General features: G+C 48.4%; 1 protein-coding gene across 3 annotated transcripts in view; it reads right to left on the bottom strand.

The window, feature by feature from the left end:
• LOC140428098 (uncharacterized) overlaps positions 1-15,471 on the bottom strand; it is a 135,484-nt gene extending 120,013 nt beyond the window's left edge. Inside the window, exon 1 of one of the 3 annotated variants that reach the window (XM_072514146.1) lies at positions 15,228-15,471. Coding sequence is in view for 2 of the 3 variants with exons in the window: in XM_072514147.1 (XP_072370248.1) it covers positions 15,228-15,243 (16 nt within the window). In the remaining variant the exon portion in view is untranslated. Of the gene's footprint in view, positions 1-13,711; positions 13,782-15,227 lie in introns of those variants that run through there. The other 2 variants (XM_072514147.1, XM_072514148.1) reach the window with 2 other exon arrangements.
• Between the last annotated feature and the right edge of the window lie 3,106 nt (positions 15,472-18,577).

The raw sequence follows: 18,577 nt of genomic DNA, 5'->3' as shown, positions 1-18,577 counted from the left end.
ACCCTGTGTCTTCCTCCATTGTGCCTCTGCAGTGCCCGTAGTCAGCAAGTCAAATTCTACATGTAGCCTTTGCCTTTCCCTGTCCAGTCCCTCCTCCGGTGCTTCCGCATATTGTCTGTCCACCCTCAAAAGTTCTTGCAGCAACCGCTCCCGTTCCTTACTCTCCTGCTTCCCTTTATGTGCCCTTATTGATATCAGCTCCCCTCTAACCACCGCCTTCAACGCCTCCCAGACCACCCCCACCTGGACCTCCCCATTATCATTGAGTTCCAAGTACTTTTCAATGCACCCCCTCACCCTTAGACACCCCCCCTCATCTGCCATTAGTCCCATGTCCATTGTCAGATTCCTTTTGTGTGCCTCTCGCCTTTGGCTGGGTTTTGTGGGCTTTTTAAGCCAAAATTCTCGATAATTTCCCTCTGTTGGATTTGTTTGGGAGGAGAGCCACCTGATGTGCGTCCGCTTGGCACATCGGCGCCACCGGAATGGACGGCCTGCCTTTCTCTGATGCCACTCTTTGCTTTTCCCTCTGTTTATGGTGAGCTCCCCCTCCACCGTGTTAATTGGCTGTGTCTCCCTCCAAACTGTCCCTCACTCTGAAGCTGCTCTCTCTTCCCCCGCTGCTTTCACACGTTGGGTCTGCCTCTCTCCACGCTGTTTCTCACTCTGAAGCTGCTCTCTCTTCCCCCTGCTGCTCTAACCCGCTGGGTCTGCCTCTCTCCAAGCTGTTTCTCACTCTGAAGCTGCTCTCCCTTCCCCTGCTGCTCTAACCCGCTGGGTCTGCCTCTCTCCAAGCTGTTTCTCACCCACTATTGCTGCTTGCCTCTCTGTGCTAGCAGTCACATGTTGCTTAGGGGTTCCACAAATGTTTGTCAATTCAATCTAGAGCATTAGGCCCTAACAAAACAGCATGACATCACTCAATTTGAACATTTTGGCAGGAGTTGCAACATGATGCCATTTTAAATTCCATTCAGCAAGTTAGTTTTTAAAAAAGGGAAGTAGATAGTGGTTTGAGTTAAATGAGGACTATTAAAAGAATCATGAAGTGGCCAGGGGGATGGGGTTAAGCTGAATGGGATTGGCATGCCAAATGATCCGTTTCTGAGCATAACATTTTACGCATATAACCTCTAGTTTGACATTGCTGAAGATAGTTTTCATGGAAGAGACTTCAGTTACAAATTAGATTGGACTGAATTTGAAAGAGATGCCAAAAGGGCCAATATTGCCGTAACCCACTGTACAATCATGCCCTGCCTTTTGTGCAAAATAAACACTTTTTAAAATTGGTTCGCTATTTTGAAAATGCCTGTTATGTTGGGAGCTTTTGGGAGGTGCATAGTTGGCACAACCTTTAACCGAAATCCTTCAGCAATTAATCAACACACGAATGGGTAACTGTTTATTAATGCTTAAGAACAGCAGGAGTACAGCAATTAACTCGCAGGGCTAAGATTAAATTTACTTATTGCAAAAATACATTTGGGGCACATTCTGTGTTCCAAATATATCCTGGCACAAGATAAGTAATTTGTTATTCTGTCCTGTGCTTTACTCGTAGCACTTCTCATTCGCTGTATATCATTGAGGGAGGGGGGGGGGGGGGGAATAGGATAGGAAGACCAATTAATGCACAACCCACTTGACTTATTTTGAGTGTGCAACCATGACACTGCACAAATACCTGTGAAATTCTGACGACACAGGAAAATTAGAGTCATTTGTAGTCATTTGTCATTAGAGTCACAATGTAAAACACCAGATTCGAGTATTTTTTCTCCTCAAACAAAAAGTGAAAGCCTGAATAAGTAAAATTAAATCCCAACGAATCCAGATTGTGCCCAAAAAAAAAAAAAAAAATCACAATTTATCTGGAAGATTACCAAGGAAATGATAAAAGAGGTTTTAAAAACATATTTTGAATTAATAAAGTTGAGGCTTCTGGATATTGAAGGAGTTCGGGACTATTCTGAATAGGATTCATCTTTGAAAAAGAAAATATGGACTTCCGGTTGCGGCCATGCCTGAATAGGTCGCACGTTCGGCAGCTCCCGCCGGGAACGGACTTTAGGGCTCTCTAGAGGGGCCCCAACGGCGCTTGTTCGACGGCTTCCAGTGTGGGAAGGTGACAGCAAGCTCCCCCCAACAGTGTATGGATTGGACCAGGAGTGGAGCGGTGAAAAAAGGGATCTTGGAGCAGCGAAAAGTGAGAGGGAGAAAAAGCAAGATGGCGGCGGGTGGAGACCAAGCAGCATGGGCGCAATGGTCGCAGGAGTAGCAGGAGTTTCTTAGACGCTGCTTTGAGGAGCTGAAGACAGAAATGCTGGCGCCAATGAAGGCGGCGATTGAGAAGCTAGTGGAGACCCATAGGGCCCAGGGGGCGGCAATCCAGGAGGTGTGACAAAAAGCCTCGGAGAACGAGGATGAGATCTTGGGCCTGGCGGTGAAGGTGGAGGCACACGAGGCGCTGCACAAGAGGTGGGCGGAAAGATTTGAGGACCTGGAGAATAGGTCGAGGAGGAAGAATCTTCGGATTCTGGGTCTCCCTAAAGGAGTTGAGGGGCACGATACCGGGGCATATGTGAGCACGATGCTCAATTCGCTGATGGGCGCAGGAGCCTTCCCGAGGCCTCTGGAGCTAGATGGGGCTCATCGGGTCCTGGCAAGGAGACCCAAGGCCAACGAGCCGCCAAGGGCCGTAATGGTGAGGTTTCACCGCTTTATGGATAGAGAGTGTGTCCTGAGATGGGCCAAAAAAGAGCGGAGCAGCAGGTGGGAGAACACGGAGATCCGAATCTACCAGGACTGGAGTGCAGAGGTGGCCAAGAAGAGAGCTGGCTTTAATCGGGCCAAGGCGGTTCTCCATCGGAAGGGGGTGAAGTTCGGTATGCTGCAGCCAGCGCGATTGTGGGTCACATTCCAAGATCGGCACCACTATTTTGAAACGCCCGAGGAGGCTTGGAGCTTTATACAGACTGAAAAGTTGGACTCAAATTGAGGGTCTGTGGCTGTGGGGGGGTTGTCTGCTGTATATGTGGTTTTAACTACGTGTAGGGAATGTTCGCTTGGTTGGGTGCTGGATGGGGATGGGTGAAGGGATTTGATGGGGAGGCTGTGGGAGAGTGTGGGCGCCGGTGTTGGAGGGAGGGGAGGCCCGGGGATGGGGGAATTGAGATAAGGCCGCAAAAGGAGCTGCGCCAGAGGGGGCGGGGCCAGCTCAGGAAAGCGCGGGCTTTTTCCTGCGCAAGGGAAGGACGGCGGTGGGGGTCGGAGGAGCGCACACTGACTGAAGAGGAGGGGGAATTCCCACACTGGGGGGGTCGATGGGAAGGCGGGAGAGGCCGGGGTCAGCAGGAGTCAGCTGACTTACGGCAGTGTTATGGGGGGAGCAAAAGAGCTAGGTATGGATCTAGCGGGGGGAGGGGGAGGGATAGGGTTGCTGCTGCATTGGCCAATGGGGAACTGGAAATAGGAGAGGTGGTCGGGCTGGGGGTCCGCAGTCTGGGGGGACTGGAGGGTGCGGGAGGCGCGGGCACGTGACTGGCCTAGAAAAGGAGATGGCTAGTCGGCAGGGAGGGGGGTGAGCAGCCCCCCAATCCGGCTGATAACTTGAAATGTGAGGGGCCTGAATGGGCCGGTTAAGAGGGCCCAAGTGTTCGTGCACTTAAAAGGGACTGAAGGCAGACGTGGTCATGCTTCAGGAGACACATTTGAAGGTGGCAGACGAGGTCAGGTTGAGAAAGGGATGGGTAGGACAGGTATTCCATTCGGGGCTGGATGCGAAGAACTGAGGGGTTGCAATACTAGTGGGGAAGCGGGTGTCGTTTGAGGCCAAGAATATTGTAGTGGATAATGGAGGTCGATCTGTGATGGTGAGCGGTAGGTTGCAGGGGGTGTGGGTGGTACTGGTAAACGTATATGCCCCGAACTGGGATGATGCCGGACCTGGAGGCAGGAAGCTTGATAATGGGGGGGGATTTCAACACGGTGCTGGATCCAGCATTAGATCGCTCCAGATCCAAGACGGATAAGAGGCCGGCTGCGGCCAAGGTGCTTAGGGGGTTTATGGACCAGATGGGGGGAGTGGATCCATGGAGGTTTGCTAGGCCCCTGGCCAGGGAATTCTCATTCTTTTCCCATGTACATAGAGCCTACTCCCGGATAGATTTTTAAATTTTGAGTAGGGCGCTAATCCCGAAAGTGGAGGGAACGGAGTATTCGGCCATAGCCATCTCAGACCACGCCCCGCACTGGGTGGAGCTGGAGTTAGGAGAGGAGAGGGACCAGCGACCGCTGTGGCGCCTTGATGTGGGACTGTTGGCGGATGAGGAGGTGTGCGGGAGGGTGCATTGAGAGATACTTGGTGGCCAATGATAACGGAGAGGTGCAGGTGGAGGTAGTCTGGGAGGCGCTGAAGGCGGTGGTCAGTGGAGAGTTAATCTCCATTAGGGCCCACAGGGAGAAGAGAGAGGGTAGGGAGAGGGAGAGGTTGGCGGGGGAGATCTTAAGGGTGGACAGGAGATATGCAGAGGCCCCCGAGGAGGGGCTACTTAGGGAGCGGCTAAGCCTCCAGACGGAGTTTGACCTGTTGACCACAGGGAAAGCAGAGGCACAGTAGAGGAAAGCACAGGGGGGCGACGTACGAGTATGGGGAGAAGGCGAGCCGGATGCTGGCACACCAGCTCCGTAAGAGGGCGGCAGCGAGGGAGATAGGTGGAGTTAAGGATAGCAGGGGGAATACGGTGCGGAGAGAGTAAATGAGCTATATAAGGACTTCTATGAGGAGCTGTAAAGATCTGAGCCCCCAGCGGGGGAAGAGGGGATGCGACGATTTTTGGATCAACTGAGGTTTCCGAGGGTGGAGAAACAGGAGGTGGCTGGTTTAGGGGCGCCAATTGGGTTGGAGGAGCTGGTTAAAGGATTGGGGAACATGCAGGCGGGGAAGGCCCCGGGGCCAGATGGGTTCCCGGTCGAGTTTTATAGGAAATATGTGGACCTGCTAGGCCAGTTGTTAGTGAGGACTTTCAATGAGGAAAGGGAGGGGGGGTAACCCTGCCCCCGACAATGTCTGGGGCGCTGATCTCGCTGATTCTGAAGCGGGAGAAGGACCCACTGCAATGTGGGTCGTATAGACCGATCTCGCTCCTCAATGTGGATGCTAAGTTGCTGGCAAAAGTGCTGGCTACAAGAATTGAGGACTGTGTCCCTGGGGTGATTCATGAGGACCAGATGGGATTTGTAAAGGGCAGGCAGCTAAACACTAATGTGCGGAGGCTCCTCAACGTGATTATGATGCCATCGGTGGAGGGAGAGGCGGAGGTAGTGGCAGCTATGGACGTGGAGAAGGCCTTCGACCGGGTGGAGTGGGAGTATCTTTGGGAAGTGTTGCGAAGGTTTGGGTTCGGGGAGGAGTTTATCAGTTGGGTCAGGCTCCTATATAGAGCCCCGGTGGCGAGTGTGGCAACGAATCGGCGGAGGTCGGAGTACTTTCAGCTGTACCGAGGGTCGAGGCAGGGGTGCCCCCTGTCCCCCTTGTTGTTTGCATTGGCAATCGAGCCTTTGGCCATGGCACTAAGGGAGTCGGTCCGAGGGGGAGTGGAGCATCGGGTGTCGCTGTATGCGGACGACCTGTTGCTGTATGTGGCAGATCCAGTGGAGGGGATGGTGGAGGTCATGCGGATCCTAAGGGAGTTGGGGGACTTCTCGGGCTATAAGCTCAACATAGGGAAAAGTGAGCTCTTTGTGGTGCATCCAGGGGACCAGGGAAGGGGGATAGACGACCTACCATTGAAGAGGGCGGAAAGGAGCTTTCGGTACTTGGGGATCCAGGTGGCTGGGAGCTGGGGGGCCCTGCACAAGCTCAATTTGACGCAGTTGGTGGAGCAGATGGAGGAGGATTTCAAAAGATGGGATGTGCTGCCACTCTCGCTAGCGGGCAGGGTACAGTCGGTTAAAATGATGGTCCTCCCGAGGTTTCTCTTTGTGTTCCAGTGCTTTCCCATTATGATTACCAAAGCCTTTTTTAAACGGGTAGGTAGGAACATCATGGGTTTCGTGTGGGCAAATAAGATCCCGAGGGTAAAGAGGGTGTTTCTGGAGCGTAGCAGGGACAGGGAAGGCTGGCGCTGCCGAATCTGTGCGGCTACTATTGGGCAGCCAACGTGGCGATGATCCGTAAGTGGGTAATAGAGGGAGAGGGGGCGGCGTGGAAGAGGTTGGAGATGGCGTCCTGCAGGGGCACGAGCCTGAGGGCGCTGGTGACGGCACCGCTGCCGCTCTCGCCGACAAGGTACACCACGAGTCCGGTGGTGGCGGCAACATTGAAGATCTGGGGGCAGTGGAGACAGCATGGGGGCGAGGTGGGAGCCTCGGTTTGGTCCCCGATTAGGGAGAACCATCGGTTCGTCCCGGGAACGATGGATGGGGCTTTCGGAGCTGGCATCGGGCAGGGATCAGAAGAATGGGGGACCTGTTTATAGATGGGACGTTTGCGAGCCTAGGGGCGTGGAGAAGTTTGGGTTACCCCCGGGAAATGCGTTCAGGTATATGCAAGTGAGGGCGTTTGTGAGGCGGCAGGTGAGGGAATTCCCGTTGCTCCCGGCACAGAGGATTCAAGACAGGGCGATTTCGGGTGTATGGGTCGGAGAAGGCAAGGTTTCGGCGATCTATCAAGAGATGAAAGTAGAGGAGGTGGTTTCGGTAGAGGAGCTAAAGGGCAAGTGGGAGGAGGAGCTTGATGAGGGTCTGTGGGCTGACGCCCTGAGTAGGGTTAACTCCTCTTCCTCTTGCGCCAGGCTCAGCCTAATACAATTCAAGGTTACTCACAGAGCGCATATGACAGGGGCGAGGTTGAGTAGGTTCTTTGGGGTGGAGGACAGATGTGGGAGATGTTCGGGAAGCCTGGCGAATCACATCCACATATTCTGGTCGTGCCCGGCACTGGATGGGTTTTGGAGGGGTTTCGCGAGGACTATGTCCAAGGTGGTGAAAGTCCAGGTCAAGCCGAGTTGGGGGTTGGCACAATTTGGGGTAACGGACAAGCCGGGAGTTCAGGAGGCGAAAGAGGCCGGTGTCCTGGCCTTTGCGTCCCTGGTAGCCCAGCGGAGGATCTTGCTATTATGGAAGGACGCGAAGCCCCCCAGTGTGGAAACCTGGATAAATGACATGGCAGGGTTCATTAAGTTGGAGAGGGTAAAGTTTGCCTTGAGAGGGTCTGTGCAGGGGTTCTTCAGGCGGTGGCAACCGTTCCTAGACTATCTCGCGGAGCGCTAGGAGGAGGTCAGCAGCAGCAACCCGAGGGGGGGGGGGTTGTCTCTGTCGGGGGGGGGGTTTCCCCAAGGGTACTTTTGAATGTTATATGGGGGGGGTTAATATATATGTGGGAGAAACCCAATGTATCAGTAGTTTATTCTTTTTAATTGTGATGTTTGTGTTCTTTCTTCTTTTTGTTGTGGGGGGGTTTGTTTGTTATAAAAATTTTGTTGGAAAAATTTGAATAAACATTAGAAAAAGAAAATATGATAGCTTCCTGTTGCTAAGGCTCTGTTGCGAAAGCTCCTTGTTTGAGGCCGTGCCCATTCAGCTGCTTCTGAATTTCAAAAAATCCAATCAAACTCAATTGTTTAAAATCAATGTACGAAAATCTGGAATGGCTTCAGCTCAGTCTTATGCAACTCACTGGAACATTTTTTATTAGTGAAGGAAATCATGTTGCTAACTTAGACAGCCAGTTAATATGTGCTATGGCACGCTTTGGCTTGTCTTCACTGCATTTAAAGATTTCTGAAGATAACAAGCCCTCTAATTAAGGTTGTTCAATGCGCAGGGTACTGCCTGGGAATAGAGGAAATGTACAGAGCAATCAGAATCCTCATGGAGACCTGGTGCAGCAGTGCATCATCTGAAGGCATTATTGGAAAATAGTCAGATGCTTAGACAACAAGCACTGCCGCAAATTGTAATAAATAAAACATGAAGGTGCATCTGTACAAATATAGATTTTGAAATAAAACAAATCTATTTAAAAGCCAATGCTATAGTTCCTGAACCCAATGCCTTCTCTTTGCCACTGTATAACCTCCCCAATCTCTTACAGCTGTTGAAAGCACTTCCATGCTACAGGAATTCAAGATTAGCAAGTGCTCCTTTATTGTGAAGAGGTAGAGTTCTTTTTTTAAACCCCATATTTATTGCTAAGTAGGTACACATCAATTTAGTCTCTCAGCTGGAAGGCAAGCTTGCTAGCTAGCTTTAATCCTCCAAAAGCCATTCTGATTAAAGTGATTCAGGAATTGGTCACATAATTACAAGCACAGTCACAAAAGGCACAATACAGTTTACCTCTCTATTGACATTGCCAGATCTTCTGCGTATTTTCATCATTTTCTGTTATTATTTCACAATTACTGTTATAGCATGTCTGTCTTGTATTTCAGGCATTGTATCTGCAGCGAACCATCTTGTGAATGCTGGAGGTTCTCTCCAGTCAGACTGCACCATGCTGAGAACTCGAGGCATAATGTGTGCTGGGTGTCGTACTTGCCTCATCAGCTTACATCAGTCTCAGATTTGGGAAGACAAACCTTAAATCTGAGAAGAACATTAATTCTCAGAAAGGTACATGCCACGGCTGAGATGCATTACTTACTTTCATTTAAATTGTTTTGTTGCAAATATTATTTGTCTTATGGGCGGCACGGTAGCAGAGTGGTTAGCACTGTTGCTTCACAGCGCCAGGGTCCCAGGTTCGATTCTCGGCTTGGGTCACTATCTGTGCGGAGTCTGCACGTTCTCCCCGTGTCTGCGTGGGTTTCCTCCGGGTGCTCCAGTTTCCTCCCACAAGTCCCAAAAGATGTGCTGTTAGGTAATTTGGACATTCTGAATTCTCCCTCTGTGTACCCGAACAGGTGCCGGATAGTGGCGACTCGGGACTTTTCACAGTAACTTCATTGCAGTGTTAATGTAAGCCTACTTGTGACAATATAGGTTATGTCAAGAAACTTAGTAGTACATTTCTCAACTAAGAAAGATTGTTAAAAAAAGATTTTTGGGGCGGCACAGCGGTTAGCACTGCTGCATACTGCGCTGAGGACCCGGGTTCGATCCCGTTCCCGTGTCACTGTCCATGTGGAGTTTGCACATTCTCCCCATGTCTGTGTGGGTTTCACCCCCACAACCCAAAGATGAGCAGGTTAGGTGGATTGGCCAAGCTAAATTACCGCTCAATTGGAAAACAAAATAAAGATTTTCAAAACTTATTTGTTGTGATTTCACATCAGAAATTAGATTGTTATTTGGAAATTTGAACATTGCAGTTCATTGCTATTTTCTGAAGATGAAATTTTAATCAATAAATTGCAACAGTGGCACATATATTTCTGTAAAAATACATAATTCAGGAAAGAAATTGTACAAATGATGAAGTATTCAGTGTGCTGGAGAATTTACAGTTTTAAACAGTACAAATTTATATAAATGTACTCAGGGCTATAGATCTACAGTGACAAAATGAGGTCAGAAGAGGTAGGAGTAGGCAATTCAGCCCCACAAACCTGTTCCACCATTCAGCTAGATCATAGCTGATCTTCTACCTTAGCATCATTTCCCTGCAATGTATTTCCTTGCAATTTTTTTTGTCAATGGAATTTTGCAGAGGACAAATTGGCTGCTACATCCAAATACAAAACAACAGTACCTAACTAGTCAAAAACAAATGTGACAGGCACTATACAAGTGCAAGTCCCTCCTTTATACCTGGGGAATGGATAGTGGGTTTGGTAGCACTGGGTGCATAGATCTACGGAGTGGGATTCTCCCACGTGGAGAATGGCTCCCAACACCGAAATCACGGCAGGTGTCGGTTTGACACCGGGTTGCGGTGTTCCGCCTCTCCAAATCGGCATCATCAAGATGCACAGCCGCAACCCCATTGGAATGTCATTAGCGGGTCCACTCGCGATGCTCCGCCTCCGATGGGCCGAGTTCCCGACATCACAGGCCACGTTTGGTCTCAGCGGTCGTGAGCCTGGCATGGCAGCTGCGGAGAGAGGGCATGTGGACAGTGACCAGCACCACCACACTCGGCCGAGTTCTGTGCCACTGGCCAGGGGGCTTCTGCCAGGGCTGTGGGGTCGGGGTGGGATGGGATAAGCGGTCCAGTACAGCTGGCTCCATCTTTTTCCGGTGCGATCGGTGCGTGTATGGGGGGTGTAAGCACACGCACAGCTGCAGCTGGTCAGCCCTGCGCATGTGCAACATGGACCCAGCGATTCTCCAACTGTTTACCGTGCGTTCCGCAGGTGTTCCACGCGGCACCTGTGCTAGCCTCTCATGGATAGTGGAATCGGTATGGGTTTCGAGCTGATTTTTCCATTGTGAAACACCACAGATCCTCCACTGGCGTCGGCACTTAGCCTCAGGAACGGAGAATCCAGTCCCGGGTGTTTCAGTACTTGGTGGGAAATGCTGGGAATGTGAAGTTTGAAAGCCTAGCAGTTGAGGGTCTGGGATTTGGTTGTTTATAGAATTTAGATTGCCGAAGGGGGCCATTCAGCCCATTGAGTCTGCACCAGCCCTTGGAAAGAGCATCCTACCCAAGCCCAAACCTCCACCCTATCTCTGTAACCCCACCTAACCTTTTTGGACAATAAAGGCAATGTATCATGACCAATCCACCTAACCTGCACATCTTTGGACAGTGGGAGTAAACCGGAGCACCCGGAGGAAATCCACACAGACACAGGGAGAACGTGTAGACTCCGCACAGACAATGACCAAAGCCGCAAATCAAACCCAGGTCCCTGGCGCTGTTAAATAACAATGCTAAGCACTGTGCTACCGTGCCACCCATGTTCTGATGGTGGATTGCATAGTTTGGCAGCAGTGCAGAAGTGGTGTTCGGGATGCTAGAAGCAGGATACTTGGGGTGTGGTCATACTGAAGGAGGAACTTTCTGCAAAGCAGAGCGCGGAATTATCTCAACAACAACTAGCAATCCAGAGGCCCAAGCTGATGCTCTGGGCACAGTGGTTCAAATTCCACCATGGCAGCTTGTGGAATTTAAATTCAATTAATAAAATCTGGAATTGAAAGCAATGGTGACAATGAAACTATCGTCGATTGTCATTTTAGAAATCCCCATCTGGTTCACTGCCATCCTTACCTGGTCTGGTCAACACGTGACTCCAGATCCACAGCAATGCAGTTGACTCTTGTCCTCTGAAATGGTCCAGCAAGCTGCTCAGTTCAAGGGCAATTAGGGATGAGCAACAAATGCTGCCGCATAGTGCAGTGGAATCAGAGTCATAAAATGGTTTCAAGAAGTAGATAGTTTTGATTTGAAAAAATGGTTACAGGGATATGGGCAACAAGTGGGGAGGTGGGTTTGAGACCAGGAAGAGAACACCCATGATCTGATTGAATGGTGGAGCAGGCTCGAAGGGCTGAATTGCCGATATCTGCTCCTAATTCTTATGTTCCTATGCTGGCCTTGCCAGCAATGCCGACATCGCACAAAATAATTTTTTTTAAAGACATTATTAAACACTCCAGATCGCTTCACAGGAGCATTTGAAAGCAAAGTATAACACAGGGCCAAAAGGTTGGTAGCTTTCCAAAGGAGGTAGAGAAACAGAGAAATCCAAAGCTTAGGGCCAAGGCAGCTGGAGGCACAGTCACCAATTGGAGACAAAATAAATTCGGGGGAGGGGGAGGGGGGTACACCAGGGGCCAGAATTGGAACAGAGACACCTTGGAGGGTTGTAAAGGCTGGAAAAGGTTTCAGAGATAAGGAGACTGTCGACAGATTTGAAAACAAGGATGAGTATTCTCAAATCATAGCATTGCTTGACCAGTGTAGGTCACCGGTAGGTGATGGGAGGAATGGGACTTGCTGTGAGTCAATGAATGGACAGCAGAGTTATAATAATCTTTATTATTGTCACAAGCAGGCTTACATTAACACTACAATGAAGTTACTGTGAAAATCCCCTAGTCGCCACACTCCGGCGCCTGATCGGTGCACGGAGGGAGAATTCAGAATGTCCAATTAATCTAACAAGCATGTCTGTCGGGACTTGTGTGAGGAAACTGGAGCACCCGGAGGAAACCCACGCAGACACGGGGAGAACGTGCTAACCACTGCGCTACCATGCCGTCCTATTTTGGATGACATTAAGTTTATGGAGTGCAGAACATGGGAGACCAGCCAGCAGTGCTTTGCAATAGTCTAGTCTTGAGGTGGCCAAAGGTTGAATGAGTGTTTCAGTGACAAAAAAAAAAATTAGAGAAAGGGGCAAAGTCAGGCAATGTTACAGACATGGAAATTGATAATGTTTGTGATAGAATTTAGGGAAGAAATGGGCCGGTGCAGGCAGTGGAATAGAGAAGATGGGGAAGAGAATTACTTCCTCATCCTATACCTGGCATGAAGTCAGTCTGTCCACTGTTGTGCTGGGTTTGCCAATCAGTTACAATTATAGCATAAAAGGCCAAGACAGAAAAGTGGTTCTGAGCCAAGAGCAGATTATCAGGGCATCAGACAGACCAGGCATGTGTTGAGGTGAGCCTCGTGGGTGTAACAGAAGGAATATATATATATATATATATATATATATTTTTTTTTTTAAGGGCAGCACGGTGGCGCAGTGGTTAGCATTGCTGCTTCACAGCTCCAGGGTCCCAGGTTCGATTCCCGGCTTGGGTCACTGTCTGTGCGCAGTCTGCACATTCTTCCCATGTCGGCGTGCGTTTCCACCGGGTGCTCCTCCCACAGTCCAAAGATGTGTAGGTGGATTGGCTATGCTAAATTGCCCTTAGGTTAGGTGGGGTTACAGGGATAGGGTGGAGGTATGGGCTTAAGTCGGGTGCTCTTTCCAAGAGCCGGTGCAGACTCAATAGGCCGAATGGCCTTCTTCAGTACTGTAAATTGTATGATTCTATGAATCCAACGCCCTAATTGTTAATACTGATCATCATTGCTGTTGTTAACCTCCTGGTGTATGCAGACAGGATTCATTGGAGATCGTGGTAGACCTTGCTGATGAATGTAAAGGCCTTAAAAGATATGCCAGCTCCCAGAGATACAAATATTCAAGTGCATGATGGAGTGGTGAGCATTGGAGGGCGTATTAGATTCATTGAGCACAGAAACAGGCCCTTGGGTCCATCATGTCTGCACCAGCCATAAAGCACTTATATATTCTAATCCCATTTTCAAACACTTGGTCCGTATCTTTGCATGCTATAGCATTTCAAGTGTGCATCTAAATGCCTCTTAAATGTTGTGAGGGTTCCTGCCTCGACCATTTTTTCAGGCAGTGAGATCCAGATTCCCACCACCCTCTGGGTGAAAGGTTTTTCCTCAAATCCTCTCTTAATCTGCTGTCCATGACCTTAAATCTATGCCCCTGGTTATTACCAAGAGGAAACGTTTCTTTCCACCTACCCCATGTCCTTCATAATTCATTTGTTCATGGGATGTGTCGCTGGCTGGGCCAGCATTTGTTGTCCATCCCAAATTGCTTTTGCTTTGCAAGGCCATTTCGAAGGGCAGTGCTGTGGGTCTGGAGTCACACGTAGGCCAGACTGGGTAAGGATGGCAGATTTCCTTCCATAAATGACATTAGTGAACCAAATGGGCTTTTAAGTCAAATTGACATTGGTTTCATGGTCATTGTTAGGCTTAAAGTTTAAGTTTTCATTGACATACATTCTGTCATTGATGAAGACAGTCTGGTCACTGGGGTGCCACCTCGGAATTCTGGAATCCCAGCGAATTCTGTTCAACTGGCTGGACCTGCAACAATCCGTATCCACAGGTTTTACTGACATATGGAAACACTGATACTGAAAAAGCCTGCACTCAATAAGAGTATTATTGTCACGGAAACAGTGCATACCTGGGAAACAGCATCATGAGTCAAGAATTACTACCCTGCTTGTAACATGGCTCCCAATACCACCCCCCACCACCATAGTTGTTCAGTGACCCAACACCGCAAATTACAGCCGACAAGCATTTACAGGACATCTGTAATGTCGGAATGATATCGTGAGGCGTTTCACAGAGGTGCTATTAACAGTGATGTTGAAAGTTGTAGTGTGGTCGATAGTTGAATAGAGAAAGAGAGCAAAGAATATGGATTTACAGAGCACTTTTCACGCCAAAGTGTTTGTAGTCAACCGGCAGGTTTCTCTGTGGAGCGACACCCACATTTTGAATTTACCAGTTAAAACAGTTTAGCTCAGTTTTTAATTCTACCCGCAATAGCAAATAAAAGGTCCAATATCATGAACGAAGTAACTATTCTGCATTTATCTTCACATTTGGAAAAAAGAAAATCTAATTATACCCATTTAGAAAATTAAAGAATCGTTTCTAAAGAAAGCCGACTTAATTTTTTTTTTTAAATCTGCTTCGAGCGGCCGATCTTGCAGGAACGTTGGGTTCCTTTCCAGTTGATGCAACCTGGATTGCGCATCTATCTTCCGTTGAAGCAACGACGCCACACATTGCTTTGCATGTTAAGCCAATGAAGATTGCGCATCGTGTGGCTGTGCTGCGAACGCCACGGGGTTGGCAAGCATTGGAACGCCCAGAGTGCTTGAAACAACAAAACAAGGCGTACAGCATCGCCCCGTTCCGAGTAATGAACATGTTTAAAAAACGCACCTACTTAACCATACATACACAATATCAGCCTAAATGTTGTCTCGAAACGAGGTAAGAAAGGGGGGGGGGGGGAGATATCAAAGCACCGAAGAGGAATCCCGCATTGACGAAATGAGGGGCGCAATACGTGAGAGCTGTCCAAACGCCGGTCCGGCGCGGAATAAATGGTGAGCGGAGCAGCGCGCCAGCGACATTGTTACATTTCCCATTGTTTCCATCTGCGTGAAATCCACCAGCGCCCGTGACGTCACAATGATCGACTTGGAACCCAACCAGTCCCGAGCGTTCGAACGGTACCAACGTTCGGAAATGGAACGCGCGGCACTGGGAGCGCCAATCAGTGTCGCGCGAGTGGGCGGGACGTCGGGACTACCGCCAGCGCTGAGCGTTTGCGTCAGAGCTGATGAGAAAACGCCCTTTAACCGTTTCCGGGCTCCTCTCGGGTTGGGTTGGATTGTACAGCCACACGGCAAATATAGACAGTACGCTCAGCAAAAGCAGCACTAATTTGGGGGAGGACAATTAGGGGGGAGAATTGGTAAAATGGCCTTACCGTTTGCGGCCGACATGATGAGTTTGCTCTGACGGGCTGGTGACACAGTTTCACCCCGGGTGCTGTTTACCCTCCTTTTCCAGACGCCGCTCGAATGGCGCTTTAACGGAAGAGGGACGCTCAAAAAATAACCTTTGTACACTGCGTCCAATGACAGCGGCGCGACGCGGAGGCAAGACTGCGCAGCCGTTAACTCCCCACACGGCCAGCATTGACAGAGCTGCCCCCCTCGGAGAGGGAAACGCAGACAAGTGCAGAGAGCGCCGCTCATCCAAATGGGCTGCAGCGCTCAGCTACCGCACAGGAACGCTTGAGGCAGAGGTCGCCGCTCACACATTACTCAAACCCCCCCCCGCTGCTGAATAATGTCACTGCGTTACCTTTCTCCGCCACTTTTCCATCGTTAATGCGCTGCCAGCGTTTGTGGCGTCAGAAAATGTGACTCAAATATTTAGAATCGTGGATTATTGAACCAGGGATTCCCTGCGGATGTCAGATGATTTCAACCCTTTTTAATGGCGGCAACTTAAATTGCTGACATTAAGCCGCGTAAACTTGTCAAATGTATTGGCGAAATGGACGCAAAATCCCAGCTCTGGAGCATTGACCAGCTGGATTGTGACGGCTGGTGGTCCTTTTGTCAATGACCCTGAATCTGTATCCCGTGGTTCTCAACCCTTCTGCCAACGGGAACAGTTACTTCCAACCTACTCTCCCCTTATCATTTTGATTTGATTTTGATTTTATTGTCACATGTAACGAAGTACAGTGAAAAGTATTTTTCTGCAGCCAAGGGAACATACACAGTACATACATAGATAGAAGAATAATCAAGAGTACATTGACAAATGGTACATCGACAAACCGTAATTGGTTACAGTGCGGAACAAGAGGCCAAACAAAACATATACATGAGCAACAGCAGCATAAGTCATCGTGAATAATGTTCTTACAGGGAACAGATCAGTCCGAGCGGGAGTCGTTGAGTCTTGTAGCTGTGGGGAAGAAGCTATTCCTATGCCTGGGTGTGCGAGTCTTCAGACTTCTGTACCTTCTGCCAGTTGGAAGGGTCGGAAGAAGGCAATGCCTGGGTGGGAGGGGGTCTCTGATAATGCAGTCTGCCTTCCTAAGGCAGCAGGAGGTGTATACAGAATCAGAGTGAGGGTGGCAAGCTTGTGTGATGCGTTGGGTTGAGTTCACCACACTCGGCAATTTCTTACAATCTTTTTGCACCAGTCAAATCTCTATCTGAATATCTCTGTCAAAGCTCTTCCCAATCTCTACTTCTCGACAGAGAGCAACTCAAACTTCACCAATCAATTGAGGTGATTGGATTGTCTCATCCCCAGTACCATTCTCATAAATCGTTATGCACCATCTCCAATAGCTCTTCTCTATAAAGTGTGGTGCTTAAAGCTGGATGTGATTCTCAAGTTGAAAATTAATCAGTGTTTTATAAAGGTTCCCCAAAACCTTTTATACTCTGCCTCAATTTATCAAACTCAGGATCTGATTATACTTTATTAACCACTTTCTCAAATATGCTCTGCTGCCTTCAACAACTTGTGCACACATACCATCAGGTCCTCCCGCTCCTGTGACCCATTTAGGATTGATGTGGAGATGCCAGCGTTGGACTGGGGTGAGCACAGTAAGAAGTCTTACAACACCAGGTTAAAGTCCAACAGGTTTGTTTCAAATCACTAGCTTTCGGAGCGCTGCTCCTTCTTCCTTCCTCACCTGAGGAAGGAGCAGCACTCTGAAAGCTAGTGATTTGAAACAAACCTGTTGGACTTTAACCTGGTGTTGTAAGACTTCTTACTGTGCCATTTAAGATTGTAAGCTTTACTGTCCAATACCTTTCCTTGTTTTTTCCACAAAAATGTTTCATTTAACACTTCTATGCATTAAATTTCATCTTCACCGGTCTGCCCATTCCTCCAGCCTCTATGTTCTCGTGGTCTTATCACTATCCTCACGACTCATAATTGTTAGGAATTTGGGAGGTTAGTGAGGTTAACAGTGAACCTGAGATGAAAACAAAATAACAGACATATACAAGACTGACAGATGGCTAGAGAACTAATGAGATGTGATTTGCCCAGTAACAGGAAGCAGGCATCTAGAGACATTGAGGTGTGAATGGCCATTTCAGAAACATTGTTTACCAGAGATCAGTGTGGCTATACCAATGATAATAACTTCTCAAGGCAAGGGATTTGAGAGATGTAGACAGCAGAATCCACAGGGTAGGATATCAAAGAGACTGAACAGTATAACTTCTAACACCCTCATTGGGGAAATAGGCTACTTCTCCATCCAACAGTCAGACAGGCCAGTTCCATCTATGATGGAATCCTATCCCATCTAACAGTGCCATGGCAGACTGCCAATATTCTCTTCTCAAAGATGCAGTTTTGTGCCTTTGCTGAACCAGGAAGAGACATTTTCCACTTGGTCACCTGAGCCATATTGTGTGTTAATTATTAACTGGATTTGAACTATATAGAGTTACTAAAATTGGATGTTGCTTGGGGAAGGGGTGTCTCAGTAAGTTCAGGAAATGTGGGTATATTTTGGGATCAAAAGGTAACTTTTAAAATGGTGTGTTATTCACATACTTTAAGTGTCATAATGGATAACAGTTTTTTTTGCCATGTGTTTTTTCCTTTTACATTAATAAATATTCTTTATTACTTGTTTACACAACATCTGGATTGGTTCTCACTGGGTTGTACATTGTTCCTCACATAAAAATGTACAGTAAGAAGTCTTACAACACCAGGTTAAAGTCCAACAGGTTTGTTTCGAATCACTAGCTTTTGCAGCGCTGTTCCTTCCTCAGGTGAATCGCCATATCAGAAACATTGTTTACCAGAGATCAGTGTGGCTATACTAATGATAATAACTTTTCAAGGCAAGGGATTTGAGAGATGTAGACAGCAGAATCCACAGGGTGGGATATCAAAGAGACTGAACAGTATAACGTCTAACACCCTCATTGGGGAAAGAGGCTACTTTGCCATCCAACTTCACCTGAGGAAGGAGCAGCGCTCTGAAAGCTAGTGATTCGAAACAAACCTGTTGGACTTTAACCTGGTGTAAGACTTCTTACTCTTCCCACCACAATCCAACGCCGGCATCTCCACATCATAAAAATGTACCACCAAAGACCAGTGTTTCAAGTATCCTTTGGGGTTTTGAGACACTTTTGCAGGTAATATCAGTGAGGTTCTTTTTGAAAATATTTTTTAAGGCATATATAATTTTAACAATTTTCAAGAGGAAAAAACAACAAAACAAATAACACCCACCCAACCAACAACGAAACCCAGCCAAAATGTCTTGCA

This window comes from Scyliorhinus torazame, chromosome 8, assembly GCF_047496885.1.
Source record: "Scyliorhinus torazame isolate Kashiwa2021f chromosome 8, sScyTor2.1, whole genome shotgun sequence".
NCBI lineage: Eukaryota > Metazoa > Chordata > Chondrichthyes > Carcharhiniformes > Scyliorhinidae > Scyliorhinus > Scyliorhinus torazame.
Note: the sequence above shows the minus strand (reverse complement) of the source record. Positions and strands in the feature narration are given on the sequence as shown.